Source organism: Lipotes vexillifer, unplaced genomic scaffold, assembly GCF_000442215.2.
Source record: "Lipotes vexillifer unplaced genomic scaffold, Lipotes_vexillifer_v1.1 scaffold1704, whole genome shotgun sequence".
NCBI lineage: Eukaryota > Metazoa > Chordata > Mammalia > Artiodactyla > Lipotidae > Lipotes > Lipotes vexillifer.
Window position 1 is genome coordinate 57,447 of NW_006799933.1, and position 26,495 is coordinate 83,941.

Below are 26,495 nucleotides of genomic sequence, written 5' to 3' on the forward strand. Positions count from 1 at the left end.
AGCACAGGTCACTGCCCCCACCCCTCTTCCGGGGAGCCTGTGCAGCCCGCCACTGCCAGGTTCCCGGGATCCAGGGACAATTTCTCAGGGAGAACACACGGCGGGCCTCAGGCTGGGGCAACGTCACGCCGACTTCTGCCGCCGCAGGACCGCTCCGCACTCCGTGCCCCTCCCTGCCCCCGGCCTGAGAGCGCCAGAGCCCCCGAGTCAGCGGCTCCTTTAACGCCGTCCTGTCTGAGCAAAAAGCAGACGCCCTCCAGCGACCTACACGCAGAGGCAGGGCCAAGTCGAAAGCTGAGCCCCTGTGAGCTGTGAGAACAAAGAAGAAAAAGGGAAATCTCTCCCAGCAGCCTCAGAAACAGCGGATTAAAGCTACACAATCAATTTGATGTACCCTGCCTCTGTGGAATACATGAATAGACAGCGAATCATCCCAAATTGAGGAGGCGGACTTCTAGAGCAAGATCTATGATTTTTTCCCCTTTTCCTCTTTTTGTGAATGTGTATGTGTATGCTTCTGTGTGAGATCTTGTCTGTATAGGTTTGCTTCCACCATTTGTCCCAGCGTTCTATCCGACCATTTTTTTTTTTAATTTTTTTCTTAATAATTAATTTTAATTTAAAGAACTCTGTTATACTTTACCTTCTTTCTATCTTTCCTTCCTTCCTTCCCTTTTTGAGACAACGAATCGTCCCAAATTGAGGAGGTGGACTTGGAGAGCAAGTTTTATGATTTTTTCCACTTTACCTCTTTTTGTGAGGGTATATGTGTATGCTTCTATGTAAGATTTTGTCTCTATAACTTTGCTTCCACCATTTGTCCTAAGGTTCTATCCTTCCCTTTTTTTTTTCCTCTAAATAATTATTTTTTTAATTCAATAACTTTATTATACTTTATTTTATTTTACTGTATCTTCTTTCTTTCTGTATTTTTTCCTTCCTTCCCTCATTCCTTCCTTCCTTCCCTCCTCCCTCCCTCCCTCCTTTCTTTCCTTCTTGCCTTCTTCCTTTCTTTTCTTCTTTCTTTCTTTCTTCCTTCCCTCCTTCCTTCCTTCCCTCCTCTCTTTCTTTCTTTCTTTCTTTCTTTCCTATTTCCTCCTACTTATACTAATTCTCTCTACTTTCTCTCCCTTTTATTCTGAGCCGAGTGGATGAAAGGCTCTTGCTGCTCCAGCCAGGAGTCAGGACTCTGCCTCTGAGGTGGGAGAGCCAACTTCAGAACACTCGTCAAGAAGAGACCTCCCAGCCCCACATAATATCAAACGGCGAAAATCTCCCAGAGATCTCCATCTCAACACCAGCACCCAGCTTCGCTCAACGACCAGCAAGCTACAGTGCTGGACAACCTATGCCAACCATATAGCAAAACAGGAACACAACCCCACCCACTAGCAGAGAGGCTGCCTAAAATCATAATAAGTCCACAGACACCCCAAAACACACCACCAGACGTGGACCTGCCCACTAGAGAGACAAGATCTAGCCTCATACACCACAACACAGCCACTAGTCCCCTCCACCAGGAAGCCTACACAACGCACTGAACCAACCTTAGCCACTGGAGACAGACATCAAAAACAACGGGAGCTACGAACTTGCAGCCTGCAAAAAGGTGAACCCAATCACAGTAAGATAAGCAAAATGAGAAGACAGAAAAACACACAGCAGATGAAGGAGCAGGATAAAAACCCACCAGACCTAACAAATGAAGAGGAAATAGGCAGTCTACCTGAAAAAGAGTTCAGAATAATGATAGTAAAGATGATCCAAAATCTTGGAAATAGAATGGACAAAATGCAAGAAGCAGTTAACAAGGACCTAGAAGAAATAAAGATGAAACAGACAATGATGAACAACACAATAAATGAAATGAAAAATACTCTAGATGGGATCAATAGCAGAATAAATGAGGCAGAAGAACGGATAAGTGACCTGGAAGATAAAATAGTGGAAATAACTACTGCAGAGCAGAATAAAGAAAAAAGAATGAAAAGAACTGAGGACAGTCTCAGAGACCTCTGGGACAACATTAAACGCACCAACATTCGAATTATAGGGGTTCCAGAAGAAGAAGAGAAAAAGAAAGGGACTGAGAAAATATTTGAAGAGATTATAGTTGAAAACTTCCCTAATATGGGAAAGGAAATCGTTAATCAAGTCCAGGAAGCACAGAGAGTCCCATACAGGATAAATTCAAGGAGAAATACGCCAAGACACATATTAATCAAACTGTCAAAAACTAAATACAAAGAAAGCATATTAAAAGCAGCAAGGGAAAAACAACAAATAACACACAAGGGAATCCCCATAAGGTTAACAGCTGATCTCTCAGCAGAAACTCTACAAGCCAGAAGGGAGTGGCAGGACATACTGAAAGTGATGAAGGAGAAAAACCTGCAACCAAGATTACTCTACCCAGCAAGGATCTCATTCAGATTTGATGGAGAAATTAAAACCTTTACAGACAAGCAAAAGCTGAGAGAGTTCAGCACCACCAAACCAGCTTTACAACAAATGCTAAAGGAACTTCTCTAGACAAAAACACAAGAGAAGGAAAAGTCCTATAATAACGAACCCAAAACAATTTAGAAAATGGGAATAGGAACATACATATCGATAATTACCTTAAATGTAAATGGACTAAATGCTCCCACCAAAAGACACAGATTGGCTGAATGGATACAAAAACAAGACCCATATATATGCTGTCTACAAGAGACCCACTTCAGACCTAGAGACACATACAGACTGAAAGTAAGGGGATGGAAAAAGATATTCCATGCAAATGGAAACCAAAAGAAAGCTGGAGTAGCAATTCTCATATCAGACAAAATAGACTTTAAAATAAGGACTATCAGAAGAGACAAAGAAGGACACTACATAATGATTAAGGGATCGATCCAAGAAGAAGATATAACAATTGTAAATATTTATGCACCCAACATAGGAGCACCTCAATACATAAGGCAAAAACTAGCAGCCATAAAAGGGGAAATCGACAGTAACACATTCATAGTAGGGGACTTCAACACCCCACTTTCACCAATGGACAGATCATCCAAAATGAAAATAAATAAGGAAACACAAGCTTTAAATGATACATTAAACAGGATGGACTTAATTGATATTTATAGGACACTCCATCCAAAAACAACAGAATACACATTTTTCTCAAGTGCTCATGGAACATTCTCCAGGATAGATCATATCTTGGGTCACAAATCAAGCCTTGGTAAATTTAAGAAAATTGAAATTATATCAAGTATCTTTTCCGACCACAACGCCATGAGATTAGATATCAATTATAGGAAAAGAGCAGTAAAAAATACAAACACATGGAGGCTAAACAATACACTACTTAGTAACGAAGTGATCACTGAAGAAATCAAAGAGGAAATTAAAAAATACCTAGAAACAAATGACAATGGAGATACAACGACCCAAAACCTATGGGATGCAGCAAAAGCAGTTCTAAGAGGGAAGTTTATAGCAATACAAGCCCACCTTAAGAAGCAGGAAACATCTCGAATAAACAACCTAACCTTGCACCTCAAGCAATTAGAGAAAGAAGAACAAAAAAACCCCAGAGTTAGCAGAAGGAAAGAAATCATAAAAATCAGATCAGAAATAAATGAAAAAGAAATGAAGGAAACAATAGCAAAGATCAATAAAACTAAAAGCTGGTTCTTTGAGAAGATTAACAAAATTGATAAACCATTAGCCAGACTCATCAAGAAAATAAGGGAGAAGACTCAAATCAATAGAATCAGAAATGAAAAAGGAGAAGTAACAACTGACACTGCAGAAATACAAAAAATCATGAGGGATTACTACAAGCAACTCTATGCCAATAAAATGGACAATCTGGAAGAAATGGACAAATTCTTAGAAATGCACAAACTGCCAAGACTGAATCAGGAAGAAATAGAAAATATGAACAGACCAATCACAAACACTGAAATTGAAACTGTGATTAAAAATCTTCCAACAAACAAAAGCCCAGGACCAGATGGCTTCACAGGCGAATTCTATCAAACATTTAGAGAAGAGCTAACACCTATTCTTCTCAAACTCTTCCAAAATATAGCAGAGGGAGGAACACTCCCAAACTCATTCTACGAGGCCACCATCACCTTGATACCAAAACCAGACAAGGATGTCACAAAGAAAGAAAACTACAGGCCAATATCACTGATGAACATAGATGCAAAAATCCTCAACAAAATACTAGCAAACAGAATCCAACAGCACATTAAAAGGATCATACACCATGATCAAGTGGGGTTTATTCCAGGAATGCAAGGATTCTTCAATATACGCAAATCTATCAATGTGATTAACCATATTAACAAATTGAAGGAGAAAAACCATATGATCATCTCAATAGATGCAGAGAAAGCTTTTGACAAAATTCAACACCCATTTATGATAAAAACCCTGCAGAAAGTAGGTGTAGAGGGAACTTTCCTCAATATAATAAAGGCCGTATATGACAAGCCCACAGCCAACATCATCCTCAATGGCGAAAAACTGAAAGCATTTCCACTAAGGTCAGGAACAAGACAAGGTTGCCCACTCTCACCACTCTTATTCAACATAGTTTTGGAAGTTTTAGCCACAGCAATCAGAGAAGAAAAGGAAATAAAAGGAATCCAAATCGGAAAAGAAGAAGTAAAGCTGTCACTGTTTGCAGATGACATGATACTATACATAGAGAATCCTAAAGATGCTACCAGAAAACTACTAGAGCTAATCAATGAATTTGGTAAAGTAGCAGGATACAAAATTAATGCACAGAAATCTCTGGCATTCCTATATACTAATGATGAAAAATCTGAAAGTGAAATCAAGAAAACACTCCCATTTACCATTGCAACAAAAAGAATAAAATATCTAGGAATAAACCTACCTAAGGAGACAAAAGACCTGTATGCAGAAAATTATAAGACACTGATGAAAGAAATTAAAGATGATACAAACAGATGGAGAGATATACCATGTTCTTGGATTGGAAGAATCAACATTGTGAAAATGACTCTACTTCCCAAAGCAATCTATAGATTCAATGCAATCCCTATCAAACTACCACTGGCATTTTTCACAGAACTAGAACAAAAAATTTCACAATTTGTATGGAAACACAAAAGACCCCGAATAGCCAAAGCAATCTTGAGAACAAAAAATGGAGCTGGAGGAATCAGGCTGCCTGACTTCAGACTATACTACAAAGCTACAGTAATCAAGACAGTATGGTACTGGCACAAAAACAGAAAGATAGATCAATGGAATAGGATAGAAAGCCCAGAGATAAACCCATGCACATATGGTCACCTTATCTTTGATAAAGGTGGCAGGAATATACAGTGGAGAAAGGACAGCCTCTTCAATAAGTGGTGCTGGGAAAATTGGATAGGTACATGTAAAAGTATGAGATTAGATCACTCCCTAACACCATACACAAAAATAAGCTCAAAATGGATTAAAGACCTAAATGTAAGGCCAGAAACTATCAAACTCTTAGAGGAAAACATAGGCAGAACACTCTATGACATAAATCACAGCAAGATCCTTCTTGACCCATCTCCTAGAGTAATGGAGATAAAAACAAAAATAAACAAATGGGACCTAATGAAACTTCAAAGCTTTTGCACAGCAAAGGAAACCATAAACAAGACCAAAAGACAGCCCTCAGAATGGGAGAAAATATTTGCAAATGAATCAACTGACAAAGGATTAATCTCTAAAATTTACAGGCAGCTCATGCAGCTCAATAACAAAAAAATAAACAACCCAATCCAAAAATGGGCAGAAGACCTAAATAGACATTTCTCCAAAGAAGATATACAGACTGCCAACAAACACATGAAAGAATGCTCAACATCATTAATCATTAGAGAAATGCAAATCAAAACTACAATGAGATATCATCTCACACCAGTCAGAATGGCCATCATCAAAAAATCTAGAAACAATAAATGCTGGAGAGGGTGTGGAGAAAAGGGAACACTCTTGCACTGCTGGTGGGAATGTGAATTGGTTCAGCCACTATGGAGAACAGTATGGAGGTTCCTTAAAAAACTACAAATAGAACTACCATATGACCCAGCAATCCCACTACTAGGTATATACCCTGAGGAAACCAGAATTCAGAAAGAGTCATGTACCAAAATGTTCATTGCAGCTCTATTTACAATAGCCCGGAGATGGAAACAACCTAAGTGCCCGCCGTCGGATGAATGGATAAAGAAGATGTGGCACATATATACAATGGAATATTACTCAGCCATAAAAAGAAACGAAATTGAGCTATTTGTAATGAGGTGGATAGATCTAGAGTCTGTCATACAGAGTGAAGTAAGTCAGAAAGAGAAGGACAAATACCGTATGCTAACACATATATATGGAATTTAAGAAAAAAAAATGTTATGAAGAACCTAGGGGTAAAACAGGAATAAAGACAGAGACCTACTGGAGAACAGACTTGAGGATATGGGGAGGGGGAAGGGTGAGGTGTGTTAGGGCGAGAGAGAGACATGGACATATATATACTAACAAACGTAAGGTAGATAGCCAGTGGGAAGCAGCCGCATGGCACAGGGAAACCAGCTCGGTTCTTTGTGGCTGTCTGGAGGGGTGCGATAGGGAAGGTGGGAGGGAGGGAGACAAAGAGGGAAGAGATATGGGAACATATGTATATGTATAACTGACTCACTCTGTTATAAAGCAGAAACTAACACACCATTGTAAAGCAATTATACCCCAATAAAGATGTTAAAAAAAAAAAAAAAAAAGAGAGAGAGAAATCTTGCTTGGAATGGTGATGATAATATGACATGAACTGAAAAGTTTGGTGAGCTTAACTTGTACATGAGATTAAACAAAAATAACGATAGCAACTACATCAACAGAAAAAAGAACCAGAGAGAATTGAAAGCCAAAATAATTACGGATTCCCTGGGAAGCTGAATAGCTTACTGCAGAATAATTATGTTTTCTCTGTGATCCTCTCTGCACCCTGCCTCTAGAAGTGGAGCTGACAAAATGGGCAGAGAGAACAGCCACGCCTTGGGCCGCATTTCCCATGCATAACCCGGGAACATTCTTTCTTCCTGTACTCAGCTCCAGAGCACATCCCTCTCCCATTTTATGATGAACAGCTCTTCCTCCATGGGGGTGAATAAATCAGTGTCTTCTGCATGGTTCTGGGTTTGAAATTGAGGTTCCTACTCTCCACTAGAATTAAGGTCACACATGCACTGAGTCAGAGAATGTATCCTAAAAGGCCCCTGGCCAATATCTCAACTTGATTTTCAAGAAACAGGGTTGTGCAAGTAACTATATTTCATGACAAGACAGTGCCTAGGAAGTATAATTGCACCTAGTACTACATTACATTGATGGTGAAAACCAAATGACATCTGGTGATGTTCTCTGTGACTCCTCTCGTGAAAACTTCCCAGAAGAAAACTCATGTGTATGTATATATTTTTAAAAACTTACAATATATGGTAGGCATAATGATGTCACTTTCCATCTCACTGATAGGGTTCTTCACCAGACAACTGTAATTCCCAATGTCTTCTTTGGTCACTGGAACAATATGAAGGCTGTTGTTTTGGAGAGAAAAGGAGTTGGTGGAGCTGGTGTGGACAGGCCTCCCATTTTTTAGCCACTGGTAAACCAGCCGGGTGCCCCCTTCCACGAGGCATGTGAGGGTCATGTTCCCCACATACTCCACAGCCCCAGAGGAAGGCTGAGTCTGCACCACTGGTTTCGTGACAGGATCTGCAACATCAGAACAGACAGAAATGATTTTTGCCACCACAGAATTATAATAAAAGTCTATGAGGTCTTTCAAATATTAAATCCTAGGAAAATGATTCCAACGTTTTACACTTTATAAATGTAGACAGTTCAGGAAGTAATTAAAGAAGAAAATAAAAAAGTCATGGCAAACACAAAATGATAAAATATAAGAATATCATTTATAGCAGAAATAACTGAGTCTAGAAGTTACTCTTCAAGGATTTTCTAATGGAAAACTTTACTTTATAGATAATGCAGTTAGTGGTAGAGAATGTTGGCTTCCTTATTTCCTGTTCATTGTGCTTTCGCCCGACACCATAAGGGTGTACTCTCACAAGCAAAGTTTACGTAGTTATTCCCCTCTCTTGATTTGTCCTAATATCCCAAGAGCAGCTGGTTGGGATACATGTGGTGAGCCCAAATTCCTACCCACCATCTGCAAAACACAAAGCTCAGATATATTATACTTTGGGGGGATTGAGAGAAAATTTTAAAGAATCACATTTGCACCATTTACTTTTCCTTCTATGTAAGTGAACTAATTACATGTTTTAATTACTGTGCATTTATATTGCAGCGTTATGTTAGTCACTGAACCATGTTAGTCACTTTAACAAACGAAAGCCTATAATAATCTCCTTCTATGCATGATTACAGGACACACAGAGAATGAGATGATATATAAGTAACAGAAAATTGGCTCCAATGTTTAGCTTTCAATTTCCTATCAAACTTTTAATTGGGGTTGAGATATACCCACGCACGTATGGTCACATTATCTTTGATAAAGGAGGTAAGAATATACAATGGAGAAAAGACAGCCTCTTCAATAAGTGGTGCTGGGAAAACTAGACAGCTACACATAAAAGAATGAAATTAGAACACTCCCTAACACCATACACAAAAGTAAACTCAAAATGGATTAAAGACCTAAATGTAAGGCCAGACACTATAAAACTCTTAGAGGAAAACATAGGCAGAATACTCCATGACATAAATCACAGCAAGATCCTTTTTGACCCACTTCCTAGAGAAAGGGAAATAAAAACAAAAATAAACAAATGGGACCTAATGAAACTTAAAAGCTTTTGCAAAGCAAAGGAAACCATAAACAAGAAAAGACAACCCTCAGAATGGGAGAAAATATTTGCAAATGAAGCAACTGACAAAGGATTAATCTCCAAAATATACAAGCAGCTCATGCAGCTCAATATCAAAAAAACAACCAACCCAATCCAAAAATGGGCAGAAGACCTAAATAGACATTTCTCCAAAGAAGATATATAGATTGCCAACAAACACATGAAAGGATGCTCAACATCACTAATCATTACAGAAATGCAAGTCAAAACTACAATGAGGTATCACCTAACACGGGTCAGAATGGCCATCATTAAAAAATCTACAAACAATAAATGCTGGAGAGGGTATGGAGAAAAAGGAACCCTCTTGCACTGTTTGTGGGAAGGTAAATTGATACAGCCACTATGGAGAACACCATGGAGGTTCCTCAAAAAACTAAAAATAGAACTACCATACGACCCAGCAATCCCACTACTGGGCATATACCCTGAAAAAACCATAATTCAAAAAGAGTCAGGTACCACAATGTTCATTGCAGCTCTATTTACAATACCAGGACATGGAAGCAACCCAAGTGTCCATTGACAGATGAATGTATAAAGAAGATGTGGCACATATATACAATGGAATATTACTCGGCCATAAAAAGAAACGAAACTGAGTTATTTGTAGCTAGGTGGATGGACCTAGAGACTGTCATACAGAGTGAAGTAAGTCAGAAAGAGAAAAACAAATACTGTATGCTAACACATATATATGGAATCTAAGGAAAAAAAAAAAAGGTTCTGAAGAACCTAGGGGCAGGACAGTAATAAAGACGCAGACATAGAGAATGGACTTGAGGACATGGGGAGGGGGAAGGGTAAGCTGGGATGAAGTGAGAGAGTAGCATGGACATATATACACTACCAAACGTAAAATAGATAGCTAGTGGGAAGCAGCCGCATAGCACAGGGAGATCAGCTCGGTGCTTTTCGTCCACCTAGAGGGGTGGGATAGGGAGGGTGGGAGGGAGACGCAAGAGGGAGGAGATATGGGGATGTATGTATATGTTAGCTGATTCACTTTGTTATAAAGCAGAAACTAACACACCATTGTAAAGCAATTATACTCCAATAAAGATGTTAAAAAACAACAACAACTTTTAATTGGGGTTGATGCATCTTCTCAGGTAAATTTGTCTTGACTCATGTTCACATTTTTTAACACTGGAAAATGTGCATTAGAGCACAAACAGATCCAATCCTTCTGCCCAGAGAAGACAGGAAAAAATGAAAGATAAGGAGAAAAGAGGTTGAAAGGTAACTTGCAGGGGCGCTGAGTAGTTCTGAAGGCTCCAGCCTTTCTCAAGATGCGTGCAATCAAGTGGTCCGCTCAATTTAACCCTTTATATTCCCTGGCAAGAACAAAGGGTTTGGAATAGTTTTTGTTTACATTACTATGATTTAAAAAGAAAAATGAATTGGTACATTTTATTATATAGAAAAAGCTTATGTTTCAAATGTGCCCATGCATGGAAATACATGTGGTATGGAATAAGTCAAATAGATGATGTTGAAGGTCTCATGTGGGAGAGCCAGTCATTAGAATAGACGTTGGTATTGTGATCATACGCTTGCATTTAACAGTGTATCTCAGATATGGAAGTTTCCTAAGAAGATTTTTTACACAGGCCCCAAACCCCTATCAAGACCTTTTCGTTGCAGGGGGAAGGCACAATATAGGAGTAGGTTAATAAGAAGTACAAACTACTATGTATAAAATAAATAAGTTACAAGGATATATTGTACAGCACAGGGAACAGATCCAATATTTTATAATAACTGTAAATGGAGTATAATCTATAAAATTTTTGAATCACTGTATTGTATACCTGTAATTAATATAATATTGTAAATCAACTATACCTCAATAGAAATTTTTTTAGAAAGAACTTATGGCTGCATGTCCATAAACAGATCCAATTGTACTACATATTAACAAGTAATGGATGTTCTATTAAAAGTTTGGAGGGAGAGATGAGATACTACCCAGGAGAATTTCATGAGAATATGAAAATGTCCTCCTTTTCTCTCCCCAGAGTTGTTCTCTAGGCATCTGCTGCCACATCCTGTGTCTTTGTTCTCCTGCAAGCTCTCCAGTTTCCATTTACTGTGCACATATTTACTGAGTGTCTACAAATGGCCTGCATCGGGGTTTAGGCAGTGAGGAAAAAGCAGCAAACAATACAAAGCCTGCCCCCATGGACCTTGTATTCTAGGCAAGGAAGAGAAACAATAAAAAAATAAAAATATACAATACGTCCAGTGTTATGAATAGAATAAAGCAGAACTCAAGATAAAGAGTAACTCTCTCTCTCTCTGTATACTTTACATAAGGTGGTCAGGAAAGCCTTTAGAGATAGAGTGACACTTTGGCTGAGACCGAAAGGAAATAGGGGATAGTGCCATTACCTAGGAGAAGAGTAACCTAGGTAGAGTGAACAGTCAAGTACAAAGGCCCTGAGGTGTGAGTGTGTTTGGCCTGTTCTAGGAAGAGCGAGGAGGCCAGTGTGGTCAGAACAGAGTGAGTGAGGGGAAGAGAGGTGGGAAGGGGTCAGAGAGGTACTAGGTATGTTGGGGGGGTCACACTGGGCCTTGTGGGACATCGCTAGCACTTTGGCTTTGATTGTGAGTGAGACAGGAAGCTATGGGAGGATTCTGAGCTGCAGGAGGCAGGGGTAGAAATGGGGAGAGTGGACCAGGCTGTTAGGACAGTTCAGGCCAGAGCTGATGGTGGAGTTGAGCGGGGCGGTAGTGGGCATGGTGAAAAGTGACTCACTTCTGTCCATATCTTGAAGGTAAAGATGGCAGGATTAACTTGTGGACTGGATGTGGGGTGTGAGAGAAAGAGGGAGTCAAGGGTGATGGCAAGGTTTTGTCCTAAGCAACTGATGGAATGAAGTTGCTATTTGCTAAAACAGAGGAATACTGTTAAATAGACAGGTTTAGGGGGGAAAAATCAGAAGTTGGGCTTTGGGTGTAGTATATTTAAGGTATGCTGCTTACATACCTCAATAAGGAAAATAAATGTCTGAAAGTTAGCTGAACCCCACTCTCCCTCAGAGGACATACCCAGCAAATTCTATTGTTGCTTAAGTATGGTCACTGAGCAAGTTTCATCCTTCCCAGTGTACCAAAATAAAAAAATTCTTTATGTGACAAAAATGGGGCACTTCCCAGGGTACATTCTGTTAATGAGAAATAAAATTTTATCTGCCTCATTATATCAGCAACTTTATACTTGATAGTTTCCAGGCAAACAAATAATATGCTTTCCTTACTGCTTGATTACCTTTAGCTGGGTACTGCGCATATACTTTACATGCATGTCTTATTTAATCCTCAGAAAGCCTCATGAGGTGGATAATGTCATTCGTGCCATGAGACACTGAGGCTCTGAGGGTTAATTTGCCCAAAGTTGCACAGTCAGGACCTAAAGCCCAGGTAGTCTAATCTCCTGAGCCATTGCTAACTGCTGTGCTACTCAGCTGCCCATGTCACTTATAGTGGACTTACCATCAACGGTAACTTGAATCTTCTGACTAGCTGACACAGTTCCATTTCCCTGAATGTTGACCTTCACGATATAATTGCCTTCATCAGTGAACTGCAATGGGTTGATGAGCAGGGAGGCATTGGGTGGCATCATGGTGAATTTGTGTTGGTATTCCAAGTCGGGAACCACAGACTTGTTCACAGAGCCCAGTAAGTATTTGGGCATCGTGTGGGGTCTCTCAAACAGCCATATGATCTGGATGTCTGAAGCCGGAGTGTGGAATCCATAGTGTACGGGGAGGTAGAGAGCCTGACCCCTGATGCCGTGGACTGTGTGTGATGGGACCGCCACCTTCAGCCCGGAACAAGCACCTGCTATGAAGGAAAGGAAAGTTGTAAAGACCCTGAACCACATTTCACAATCTAAAGGGGAAATACAGAGAGAACCTGATCGGGCAATAATCCTTTTCAAACAAGAGAGGCTTTGAGGTACTGACTCTTCTAGTACCGGTTACCTGTAGAGGTAAATATTTGTCTCTGAAACCTGCATTTTAAAAACTCCCCACAAAGACTGTCGATTGCATGACCTCTTTAAAGGCAAGATGAAAAGGAAAAGCAGAAGTTATTATCTCTAACTGTTAAAGAATAATGGGAAAAGGAGAACTGGGAAAGATTATTAGTTCTAAAGTCCAATGAAACCTTTTAAAAAATTTGAAATTGTGACTGATTAATGTCTGAGTCATATCATATCCTAATCAAACTATGTGGTTGAGGGGCTACTTCCTCCTGAGACTCTTCCTTCACAGTCTTCTGAAATGGCTTAACAGTCCATAATTGGAAGTCTTTCCTTTCAGCCGAAGCCTTGCCAAATGCATATATCCTAAGAAGAACGGCATTAAACTATGACCAGTTGTGATTGGTTATTCCTGCTCAGAAGCAGGGATCTGGTTGGTGTGTTTGAGCCACAGCAAGAGGCAGGAGCAGCTGGAGAAGAGTGTAGTGTAGTGAGGCAGGAGGCCAGCAAGGTGGCTGGGCCAGACCAGGGAGTGCCTTAGGGTCATGGCAAACACTCTGGCAATTTTACTTTGAGTGAGATGGGAACACAGCTGGATTTTTGTGAGCAAGAGGGATAGAGGTCTTTCTTCTTATTTTTTTGGGTGTGCTCTAGCTGCTGTGAGAACTGACTGAAATAGGGGAAAGAGCAGGAGCAGGGAGACCACTTAGGAGATGACTGCAGTAAAGTAGGCAAGAGATGACTGTGCTGTAGATAAGGGTGCTAGTAAAAGATATTGTGAGAAAAGCCCGGTGGTGCTAACAGGATTTGATGACACATTGCGGGTGGGATACAAGAAACAAAGATGAGTCAAGAATGATTCTAAGGCTGTTGACCTGATCAACTGGAAGAATGGAATCGTCATTTATTAATGGGCAACTAATCAATTAATCATGGGGAATACTGTGGGAGACATTTTTTGTGGAAAGATTGGGAGTCAGCTTTGGACATGTTCATTTTAGATGCCCATTAGAAATCTAAGAGGCAAGGTTTCTTCGTAGTTTCTGGCACCTGGAGATTTCCCCTTCTTTACCTTGAGCTATATATTGTTTTATTTTATCTAGCATATATATATATATATTTACAATTGAGAAGAGAGTCCTCCTTAGCTCAGGTTACCATGTAGCTACCATTTTCTACCATTTTGATTAGAATACTAATCAAAAGCTCTTTGCTTCAAAATCCTCATTTTAAAGGGGAGCAATACGGTACCTACATCGTATGAACAGTGGAGGAGAAAATGAGAGGAATTTAAATGTGAAGTCTTTTGAACAGTGATGGAAAAAAGAAAGAACGGAAAGGAAATTGGAGACAGTTGGCATAGACAACACTTCTGAGGAGTTTTGCTGAGAAAAGGAGCAGAAAAATATTTTTTAAAATTTCTTTTTTTTTTCCTTTGGGTAGATGCTGAACAGCATGTTTGGAGCTATTGGAATGATCACTAGAAAGAGAAGTCTTGATGAAGCAGAAAACAGGTGGGTGAGGGTGGAAAAGAATCCTAGGTGAGGAGGGATGAAAATTTGGGCACAAATAGAGATATCTTACAATTTCAATTTTGTCATATACAAAATGTTTATCTTCTTTGATTGCTTCTCCCTCTTCATCTCTACTAGGAAGGGGATCTTTAAGATTTATCTGAATCATGTTGTGAAAGGTCATCAATATTAGGAAGGGAATGGTAGAAAGGTCTTTTTGTATGATCTATTTGGAGAAACTGAAATATGTAGGTCTGCTCCTATGAAGAATAAATTCTACCAACAGTAAATTCCTCTCTTTCTTTCCCAGGGTGGAGGTTAGAGCAAAGATTTCCATGGTTTTCGTTTTTGGGTAGCTGTTGGTAAACAATGAGACCCTGGGGCCAGTAGGGAACTCAGAGCAAGGAACTGAAGAGGAAAAAGGACAAAGAGGAAGATCAGAGGAGGTTAAAGGGAGAAGGGGTGCCTAGATGCTCAACTGAAACTGACCATACAGACTAAAAATTAGGTGACTCTATGGGAAAAATAAATATGTGTCTTACAGTCTCCTTGGGCTCTGTGTGTATTTGTGATTGACATGTAATTTTTTTTTCTGATAATGGGCTGTACCTGTACATTCATTGTAGTGATTTGGTCCATAACAAAGGAGTTACAAAGGTATGAGGATTTGCTTCTGTTTTCTTTTCTGGCCAAGTGTAAGAATGTTAAATTTGTAGTTCTTCTTAATTTGAATCATTAGAAAAAGAAGGAGCTTGTTGCTGGGAATTATAAAGAGGAGATAAAGTATACTGCAGAAAAGGCAAGGAAATCATAAGTGAGCTAAAGGGAGATGAGAGAGTAAATCTAGGACTTAAAACTAGTGATGTCTGAGATATGTGAAGCAGAGACTGAGAGAAGGGAGTGAAGCTCTTGAAGTCATAGATATAGAAAGACATTGGGCATTGGATGGCGGACCTGTACAGGAAAAGATTCCTCTTAGTACATGTGTTATCTGCATGAAACAACATGCATTTTCATGCCTTTCATTGTAATTGGTGATAGGAAGTACCTAACAAGTTCCTGGTAAGCAGAACTTGTTTTTTAGCACCCATTATTACTAACTTAAGATATGTAAAATGCACTTTTCACTGTATTTATTGTGTTGCTATTTCCTTTTTTACTTCAGTGAATACAAAAATATTCCTGAGGGTTTCACGGTTCATTCTTGATCTTGGACTCCCTTGTCCATACAGTCTTAATCACTTGCAAATTGCCTGAAAATAGGGATTTCAGGAAACTATTTTCTAAACTTGCAGAGAGATTTCTGAATTTCCTACTTTGATAAAGTTAAAAGTACACTGAAATACGAGGTCTTAGTACAGAACACATACTTGGGATAAAATGGTGATTAGTTAGCTGACCTTAGATAAGTCATTTTAATTCTCTGGATGGCAGTTTTCTTATGTGTGAAAAAAGTGTAATATTAGATGAGGTCCAAGGCCTCTCTCTACTCTTTATGTTTATGTTCTTGACACCCTAATGTGCTTTGCTCAGGGTAGCAGCTACTCTACAGTTTAAAGGGGAAGGACTCATATTTTAGTGAGAGAGGGCCCAAAGAATTTTGAAGTATTGAATCTCAGATTTAAGTCCACTTATTAAGTTGGATATCTTTTTTTAAATTTTTAAAAAAATTTTTTGCGGTACGCGGGCCCCTCACTGCTGTGGCCTCTTCGGCCGCGGAGCACAGGCTCTGGATGCGCAGGCCCAGCGGCCATGGCTCACGGGCCCAGCTGCTCCGTGGCATGCGGGATCCTCCCGGACCGGGGCACGAACCCACGTCCCCTGCATAGGCAGGTGGACTCCCAACCACTGCACGACCAGGGAAGCCCTAAGTTGGATATCTTTTAATAAAGTGGCAGTTCTGTGTTTTTTGCCAAGGTATCAAGGGGGATGGTGGGAATCTACATCATTGCCTTGAGAATGCACTGGAAAAAACGGCATGGCTCCTGATATAAAACTCGGTAGTTGCCTCTGACAGTAAGCAATTTGGTCATTGACTTATTGGTCCACTTAATACATTTCACAGCTCAACCTAGAAACCACTGCTAGATTGAGCTGTAGATAGAGATGGCCTGAGTGCAATTCTGGCCAATCTGTTCTCGGACTTTCGGGAAATCATTGCAGAAGTCCTTGTTTACTTTTTTTTTTCTGAAAAGGGGAAGAACGCTTTTTCTCTACTTTTTGTGTGGTTGAGTTGAAAAAGATTAACTGAGTTTGTAATATTCTGAAAATGGTTGGGAGGCATTTTCTTACCATGCAGTGCAAGCATGACTAGAATAGAAATGTAGGTGACTTTTGGATCTTGACTCAGAAAGCTGAATCTTAAGTAAGAAAGCTTGATTGGAGAGTCTATGACTGAAGTTATGGGAAGTAATTTTATTTAATAAAATATTAAATATGATACAAATATTGCAGCCCAGGGAAAAATGAAACTACTTTAGCAGAAAATAACATTTTATATGGCACTTACAATAATCATTAAGGGGAGTGAACTAGTTCTTTAGTCTATTTTAGAAATTGCATCATGTAATAATACCTTAAATAATATATTACCATCAATAGTATCTCTGAATATATTCAATGCTTATCATACCAAAGATATGAAATCATGTTATTTAATTTTTTTTCAAATATATATATGACAGTGAAAAGACAGCACAGCTGTTACAATAGCTGTTTGCTTAGATTGCCTACACCATTTTTATCAGATAAATTATAGGTAGCAAATTATAAGAGTATCAGTGAGGAATGAAATTTTCTTTATACAGTTTCTAATCTCAGCCACTAAAATCTTTTTATTTTGCAGGAAAGACATGAATCTATTGATATGATGCAATCCTTACTTGTAGTGAACTTTGCAGAATAAACAGATAATAGGATGCTTTTGCTACATTTTAGGATCACATACTCTTTTGCCATTGCTGTATTTCCCCTGACAGGTGTGGAATCCATGCTGGCAAAAGAGTAGTTTACGGACTTAAAAAAATTAGCTTCATTTTGAGAAATTTTCAAGTGCTCTTTCCTTGTTGTACGAGAAAATGTAAATGACTAAACTATTGATTTTAGGAAGTCAACCTCTGTAAGAACAAATAAACTTTATGAAAATAAATGATATAAAAATGGATGAAATTTTAATTTCCCCTTAATATTCCAAATATTTGTACTTAAATGAAAATTCAATTTTATTATTAGATTCACTAATACATACTTTTTGAGTACAAAAAAGGAAACTCGACTTTTTGCATATAAGGCACTACACTAATTTGGAGAACATTAATAATACCATTAAAAATCTGACATACAGGGACTTCCCTGGTGGCACAGTGGTTAAGAATCCGCCTGCCAATGCAGGGGACACGGGTTCGAGCACTGGTCCGGGAAGATCCCACATGCCGCGGAGCAACTAAGCCCGTGCACCACAGCTACTGAGCCTGCGCTCTAGAGCCTGCAAGCCACAACTACTGAGCCTGCGTGCCACAACTACTGAAGCCTGTGCGCCTAGAGCCCATGCTCCGCAACAAGAGAAGCCACCGCAATGAGAAGCCCATGCACCGCAACGAAGAGTAGCCCCTGCTCGCCACAACTAGAGAAAGCCTGCGCGCAGCAACAAAGATCCAACGCAGCCAAAAATAAATAAATAAATAAATTTATAAAATTAAAAAAAAATCTGACATACAAAGTTATAGCAATACTCTCCCCTTCAGAGACTACCTTAACTATAAAACTAAGACATTATAAAGGACTGTCCAGCGATAAAGAACACTTTTGACGTTATATTGCAAAATTTATCTACATTCCAGCAACAAAAGACTCCCTAGACCAGTTTCACTGTATTTAATATAAACATCAGACTTCACAAAGTGACCTCTACTGTGGCTCAAAATAGTTGGCATTTACTTCCCCATTGCCATGTATGATATTAGCAAGCACAACACAACTATTATTGACTGAAAATAAACTCTTGTATCTTTAGAGAAAACAGAAATTATGATGTACTTTGAACAGACTTTATGAACTACATTTGGGGCTTCAAATTTCTAAGATTTTTTAAAAGAAAAAACAAATGGATACTCAATATTCCAAAATACAAAAAAATTTCCAAATTACCCATGGTCTTTACAACATACTACCAATGGAGAAAAGTAAATTTGTGAAAGAAAGAAAGTCTTAAGGGATAATAACTGCTTTAGCTACTTATGAACATGCTATCTATTTCTCTAAAGTATGTTTAATTTTATTTTAGTAGAATTCTTCAAATGAATTGTCTCTAAGTTCTTCTTAAAGCCAATTACAAAAAATTACTTAGGAAATGACAGCAGTCCCATTGTTATAAAATTAAGTGTGGCACTGACACAAAGGATACTTTCAAAGCCCAGAAAAATGCACAAAGATAAAAAAGCTAGTTATGGTCATTGCTTAATTTTCCTAAAAATTTCAAAACCTAAACAGCTATATAGGCTTGAATTTGACAACATAAGCACTGGAACAACAATCAAAACTATGAGAAACTCAAACATTTAAAAAATTTACAAACTGTATATTTCAAATATGCGGAATATGAACAATATTAGGGATAAATGTAAATAACAATCACATTTACTATGAAAACTATACCATAAGATAGCAGTAAGTGCAAAGCTCTAAACTACTGAAGAAGGCTAAAACTTAAGTTGTTTATTTAGCTAATTTGTTCTTAAAATTTAAGGAATAAAGTTTTTTTTTTAAATTTGTCTCTTGGATATAAATAAAACAAGAGACTTTTAAAGCTGATAAATAGGAAGAATGGAAAGAAAACACCTAGTGAAAATAATGATGACATAAAAACAGTGGGAATGTTGGAAAAAGACTTTAAACTCTAAGGTTAAAGAGGAGAATGAGGGAGAAATATTAAAGTAGAGAAAAAAAATTTTAATTGAACTACCCATTGGGCAAAGAGAAAGGCTAAAGGCATTTTGGAGAAATAATACTTTTAAACACATTTCTCCCGATTGTGTACAAAATATTTTTTGTCAGTTTGGAATCTCACTTTTTTCCACATTTCATAAGATAGGGAAAAAATAGGTAGAGCTAACAGTATGCCACAATATCTTTAATTAAAACAGCCCAAAACTATGTTCAAAACTTGTTTTAAGTTTCACTGTAAGCGGTCACAAATTCATGACCTACAAGAATATTTGCCAAAGTAGAATGCATTAAAGAGCGTTGAACCTATATATAAACTCTGTAAAAAGAAGAGATTCATTAAGTTTTTAGAATGTCTTAACTTTCTTAATGAGTGTTACTCACAATAATTGTTGTCCTAAGAAAACAATAACCATCTATTTATTGAACCTCACTTCTCCTAAATGATCCTGTTTCTTTGCTGGAACAAAATGTGTTATTGTTTAAAATTCTGAGCTGTTCTTCAATTATCTGAGTGAATCTACAGCCTAAAGCAAATATTTACCTTATGCCCACAATTTAATAAAAAGGTAGCTAGAACAAACTTCATGCAGTGCCTTACCTAAGAGAAGGAGGTATATTTTGCACCGAAAGACCCCAACCGTGCTGCTGAAGGGCTCCATGAAAGCATCCTGTCCCATGCATACAGTGCCCTGTTCCTGATGGCAACTTGGTTCATGGACCAGCAGCTGCTGGTTTATTTGCCAGGGAAATTAGCAGTGAGGTAACATACCCTAGCCTGCCTCTTGCTTCTGTGATTTGAAAACAGAATGAATGTGTATACAAAGGACACAGGGAGTGGGAACACCTGTTATATGCTCTGCAAAAAAACAGGCTTGTGACTTTCAGAACAGCTTCTTAGCAATTATCAGTAATTGTCAGCATATTTTATGAATTATTCTTAGTTATTAATAATCACATGAAGGAAAACATCCTTTTGGGTGACTCTAATGAAACCCAGTATGCTTTCATAATGAGAGCATATTGTGAAATTTCCTGAAAAACAAAAGCGGGTTTCCTATCATGTAAAACGATGCCATTATTTTGAAATTAAAATTTTTTTCAATGAAATTGCAGTATTTCATGTATCTGCTAAACAGTTATAAATCATCATGAAGTCACTAAGTAACATGTAAAAGTTATACCAAAGAAAATAGAGCACCTTAATGTCTTTAAATGTGTATTTTTCTATGTAGTATTTCCTGTTACAAATGTCTGCCATGGTTTTATTGAATTTATGGATTCATGTAATTTTTAAAAGCAAACCACAGGTGTGTTTCCAAGTGACACTGAATCATGGACCGTGGGTAATTATAAATAAAAGCTTAAACCAAAAGATAATATCTGAGGTCACATTTTCACAACTGAAGCACAGAATAAGTGAACCAAGGCCCAGAGACAATCTTGCCTCTTATGGTGGTATCTGGGCTACAGATTTTCTGCCTGGCCTTTTCACTGCCATGGCAGCAGGCAGTCTGCGCACTTCCGCTTAATTTACTAAGTTATAAGTTAACCCCTATTTCATTTCATCTACTGCATGAAGGTTCTAGTCCAAGCCTTTGCTATATAGAATAAAAATATGCATCTAATCAAGCAAAATTCCTTGCATAAATCATTTTTTTAAAGTAAAGGCTCACTGAAGAAGTTCAGTGATAATAGGGGAAGGAGAATATTCCTCAAGTGTAATTAAAGGTAAAAAAAAAGGAATGACAATTATTTTGGAGTTCAAGTTTGGAAACACTTTTAGCATTAAAGCTTCCAGAACTGTTTCTACAGGCAAAGAAAATAAGTGACTATTGGAAAACCTGAGGGCTCTTCAGAGGTCACTTTATGACCTCTCCAAGCTTCAGATAAATGGTAAGAGCTTCTCCCTGGTAATTATTATACCACAACTTTCTCTGTACTATCTCTAAATATTGCATGTGTGATTTAGAGATAGCAGCACTATTTCAGCACTTATCTCATTAACCTCAATTGATTTTATTGCATGTTTATTTTCCCTCTGGGTTCATCTAATACAAAGACTGGTCTTATTCATCTATGGATCTAGCATAGTGGTTAACTAGTATTTTTGTTAAGTTGTTCCCCCAGAAATAAACCCAAATGTTCCTTGGCCCATGTCTTCTGATTCTCAGTTGATGCTTAAGAAATGCGTATAAATTTTAATATTGGATTGCACAGAATACAATTTGAAAAGTAATACTGAAGTTCTATATATAGCACATAGACTCCCCCTCACATCTTTTAAATCAATATTAATCTCTAATTGCTTTTATTAAATAAGCTCTTTCTAGTGCTTTTCAGACACAGTGCTGGCTCATGATAAAGTGTTTTGGGTCCTAGGCAAAGTGAGAGAAATAAAGATGATGGAGTAATGTTAAATTTACTCAATCTAAAGGACTGATATTTATTCTGATATTTTTTTCTTTTTTTGTGTGTGTTATATTAAAAAATCCTTTACTTTATGACATAGCGATAACAGATGTTACATAAATAAATTAAATTCCAAAATGAATTAGGTCATCTTTTCATGTCATGGCACACAGTAAAAAACAACAACGCCTGTCTGGCACATCCTGAGAAAGTGTTGTCACAGAACCATGATAATGTGCCCTCTAGTGGCAGGTAGTAGGAACAAAATCTTAGCTGCTAGAGTTATTTCTGAATTCAGGATGTTTACACAGGAAGCCACACAAGATAATGTTAAAATATACCTTCATTTGATAAGGAGGCAAGAATATACAATGGAGAAAAGACAGCCTCTTCAATAAGTGGTGCTGGGAAAACTGGACAGCTACATGTAAAAGAATGAAATTAGAACACTCCCTAACACCATACACAAAAATAAACTCAAAATGGATTAAAGACCTAAATGTAAGGCCAGACACTATAAAACTCTTAGAGGAAAACATAGACAGAACACTGTGATGTAAATCACAGCAAGATCCTTTTTGATCCACCCCCTAGAGAAATGGAAATAAAAACAAAAATAAACAAATGAGACCTAATGAAATTTAAAAGCTTTTGCACAGCAAAGGAAACCATAAACAAGACAAAAAGACAACCCTCAGAATGGGAGAAAATATTTGCAAATGAAGCAACTGACAAAGGATTAATCTCCAAAATTTACAAGCAGCTCATGCAGCTCAATATCAAAAAAGCAAACAACTCAATCCAAAAATGGGCAGAAGACCTAAATAGACATTTCTCCAAAGAAGACATACAGATGGCCAACAAACACATGAAAGAATACTCAACATCATTAATCATTAGAGAAATGCAAATCAAAACTACAATGCAATATCATCTCACACCAGTCAGAATGGCCATCATCAAAAACTCTACAAACAATAAATGCTGGAGAGGGTGTGGAGAAAAGGGAACCCTCTTGCACTGTTGGTGGGAATGTAAATTGATACAGCCACTATGGAGAACAGTATGGAGGTTCCTTAGAAAACTAAAAATAGAACTACCATATGACCCAGCAATCCCATTATGGGGCATATACCCTGAGAAAACCATAATTCAAAATGTGACATGTACCACAATGTTCACTGCAGCTCTATTTACAATAGCCAGGACATGGAAGCAACCTAAGTGTCCATTGACAGATGCATGGATAAAGAAGATGTGGCACATATATACAATGGAATATTACTCAGCCATAAAAAGAAACAAAATTGAGTTATTTGTAGTGAGATGGATGGACATAGAGTCTGTCATACAGAGTGAAGTAAGTCAGAAAGAGAAAAACAAATACCGTATGCTAACACATATATATGGAATCTAAAAAAGAAAAAAAAAAGTCATGAAGAACCTAGGGGCAGGACAGGAATAAAGATGCAAGCTCCTAGAGAATGGACTTGAGGACACGGGGAGGGGGAAGGGTAAGCTGGGACAAAGTGAGAAAGTGGCATGGACATATATACACTACCAAATGTAAAATTGATAGCTAGTGGGAAGCAGCCGCATGGCACAGGGAGATCAGTTCGGTGCTTTGTGACCACCTAGAGGGGTGGGATAGGGAGGGAGGGTGGGAGGGAGATGCAAGAGGGAAGAGGTATGGGGATATAGGTATATGTATAGCTGATTCACTTTGTTATAAAGCAGAAACTAACACACCATGGTAAAGCAATTATACTCCAATAAAGATGTTAAAAATATATAACTTCAATTGCTTTCCATTTTTACATGATTATTAAAGACGGTTTAAAGTGCTTTATTATTATAAGAAATTTCCCACCATCAACATCTCACATCTCACCTGTAACCTACTGAGGGGCTCTGCTTTACCATACTGTTCAGGAGCTTGTTTATTGATCTTATATTTGCATTTGAAGTGGAAAAACTGATTACATTAAGCAATCTATATCCATGGTGACTAAACTGCAAACAGTGCAAGAAGCTACTGGGGGTAGTGTGTTTGTGTGTATGGGTTTGGGTGGGGGTGAGTGAAAGGCTTTTTTGTCACTTCTCAACTCACACTGTAGTTTACTGTCAAGTTTGTTTAAATTTTAAGTAAGGCTTGTCTTGCTTTATAAAGCAAAGAGTCTGCCATATACATTTCAAACATCCACATTCATTATTTACTAGTAGCATATGAGTGCTTTGGAATGGTAGGAAGAATTGGGAATGAGAGGTGGTGACATACCAATGCCAAGGTCAACATAGGACAGTGGGGAGTAAGAAGAACTGGGGAAAGAAAGCCCTGTCTTATGTTCTAATTTGATAGGTCTTAGGAAAGATTAGAGTTTACAGGGAAGAGCTGGCTGCTACAGGAGGCCATCATAATCGCCTATGCCTGTGCTAGTGTTCACTCCTACTACAGTGCTGCCTCCCAGAAGCCCTAATTTACTGATATGGCCCCTAAATGACTATACAGCAATGTTTTCCTTCCTGGGCCCTTCTCCAGGTCACTGCTTTACCTTTGGCAAGTGTCCTGTTTTCTACTACTGCTTGCTCAGGAAGTGTAGTTACATCATCCTGGGGAGGCCACATCTTTCTGCTGCTTTGATATCTATAGAATGACTAGAAATGTATCTGCCTAATCAAACCAGGATCTCAGCTTTTATTTAAGCTTCCAGGGGCTTACAGATCAACTTACTTAATTCTTAGCCCGGATATTTCAATCTACAAAAATGGGGCTGGCACCCCTTTACCAAGGGACGGCTGTCCAACAGGTTCTCCTCAAGACTTACTGGCAGGCCATCCACACCCTCCACTAGTTTGCTCTGGCTATCGCTAATGACCCTCAGGCAACTGTGAAAGTTCTAAGTCTCATATATGTTTTTCTTTGTTTGTTTGTTTTGTTTTTTTTTTGCAGTACGCGGGCCTCTCACTGTTGTGGCCTCCCCCGCTGCGGAGCACAGGCTCCAGACACGCAGGCTCAGTGGCCATGGCTCACGGGCCTAGCTGCTCCGCGGCATGTGGGGTCTTCCCGGACCGGGGCACGAACCCGTGTCCCCTGCATTGGCTGGCAGACTCTCAACCACTGCACCACCAGGGAAGCCCTCATATATGTATTTTTGAAAAATGGAAATGAAATGACATACTTCACCTTTTAAAAAGTGCTCTTTAGGGCTCTAGGTTTTTGTTTTTATTTTTTAGTTTAGGGAGTTAAAAAGGTAGCATGGGTGGCTCAGTTATTTTCTATAGTGTTAGGGTATGCTGAATTAGAAAATATATTTTATTTAGGCAACAGCACTGATTTACTTTACATGCTTCCAATATTATAGTTACAGCCTTTGAACTTTTAGAGGCCTGGCTGTCCACTTCGTTTTAGTTAATAAGAAGTAAACTAAAACGTAAAGTATTAGAGCTAACCAAAGTTGTAATGCTTTCTTGCCTCTTCAGGGTCAAGTAGATACAGAAAACACTCGTTCCCCCAGTTTGGCGAATAGGAAAAAACCAAATACACAAAATGAAAAAAACTTTTTTTTTTTGGTCACCTGCAACTTTGTGTATTAAGGGGAAAAATTCTGGGTTTGGATCTGGGTTCTAGTCCTGTGTCCTCAGAACCTTAGATGGATTCATTTTCTCATTCTAAAGAGTAGATTTTAAATGCTAGAGCTGGTTGCCTATAAGAATCTCTTGACCTTAAACAAAGAACTCCCGCAAAAATGATAACAATAACAACGGCATCCTCCTCAGGTGAATCTGAACAGTCAAGTTTGAGAACTACTGGACTTGGATCACCCCTAATATATGCTTTTCAACTAAATTGTAAACTCCTTAAAGGTCAAAACTGTATTTTATTAATCTGAAGTGCTTAGGATAGTGTTGACTAGTGCCCAATAATCAACAAATGTTTACTGAATTGGGTTTCATTTTATATGCTAATATGGTCAGCAGTTTCTGTCTCTTTGATACTTCTAAATACTGAAGACTTTCACACAGTAAGAACTCTCTGGCAATTATGATTAGAGCAGGTAAAGAATGAACTAAACTAAGGTTGCCCAAAAAGTACTGAAATTTCTTCATGGGGTTAGAAGTAACAGAGTCAGAAAAACATATAGGTAAGCATATCATTTTTAAAGGAACTGTCAAGCACAATGACAGAACTATGAACAGCGTGGTTCTGTTGGAGCAGAAAACTAGGCAGAATTATGACTATAATACTTCATAATCGTAAGGTGCCTTACAATTTATAAATTGCATTCACTTACATGCTCTCACTTATCCTTACAAAACCCTAAGTTAAACATTACAACCTCATTTGTAAAAAATTCATAAGACAAGATGCTGAGAGGTCAAAAACTAGAATTTCAGGGTTGCCAATAACCTCTATATTAGTGTCCCCCATTTGCACACCACTTTTATTATTTTTGCCATATCTGACTATCACCCACTACTGTTGTTTATCTAATATTTTTCATTAGTTTGGCACACTTTAACATTTCTTTAGTTGTCCTAAGAAATATCTTTGAAATCATGGGTCTGTGTTTTATTATTTTCTAATAAACATTAATTGAAATAAATGCAAAAAGAAAATCCTTGGTAGCCTTACTTAAAACATCTGGATAAACAGCCCTTCAGTTTCTGCTTGCACATCTGCAGTAACCT

The 26,495-nt window shown here is 38.3% G+C and overlaps 1 protein-coding gene across 4 annotated transcripts in view; it reads right to left on the bottom strand.

The window, feature by feature from the left end:
- HEPACAM2 (HEPACAM family member 2) overlaps positions 1-20,074 on the bottom strand; it is a 48,681-nt gene extending 28,607 nt beyond the window's left edge. For 2 of the 4 annotated variants that reach the window (XM_007472018.1, XM_007472016.1), the window contains exons 1-2: positions 12,447-12,840; positions 7,501-7,785 (exon numbers count right to left, since the gene is read on the bottom strand). In XM_007472018.1, coding sequence (XP_007472080.1) covers positions 7,501-7,785; positions 12,447-12,840 — 679 coding nt within the window. Of the gene's footprint in view, positions 1-7,500; positions 7,786-12,446; positions 12,865-19,995 lie in introns of those variants that run through there. The other 2 variants (XM_007472015.1, XM_007472017.1) reach the window with 2 other exon arrangements.
- Positions 20,075-26,495: the final 6,421 nt, after the last annotated feature.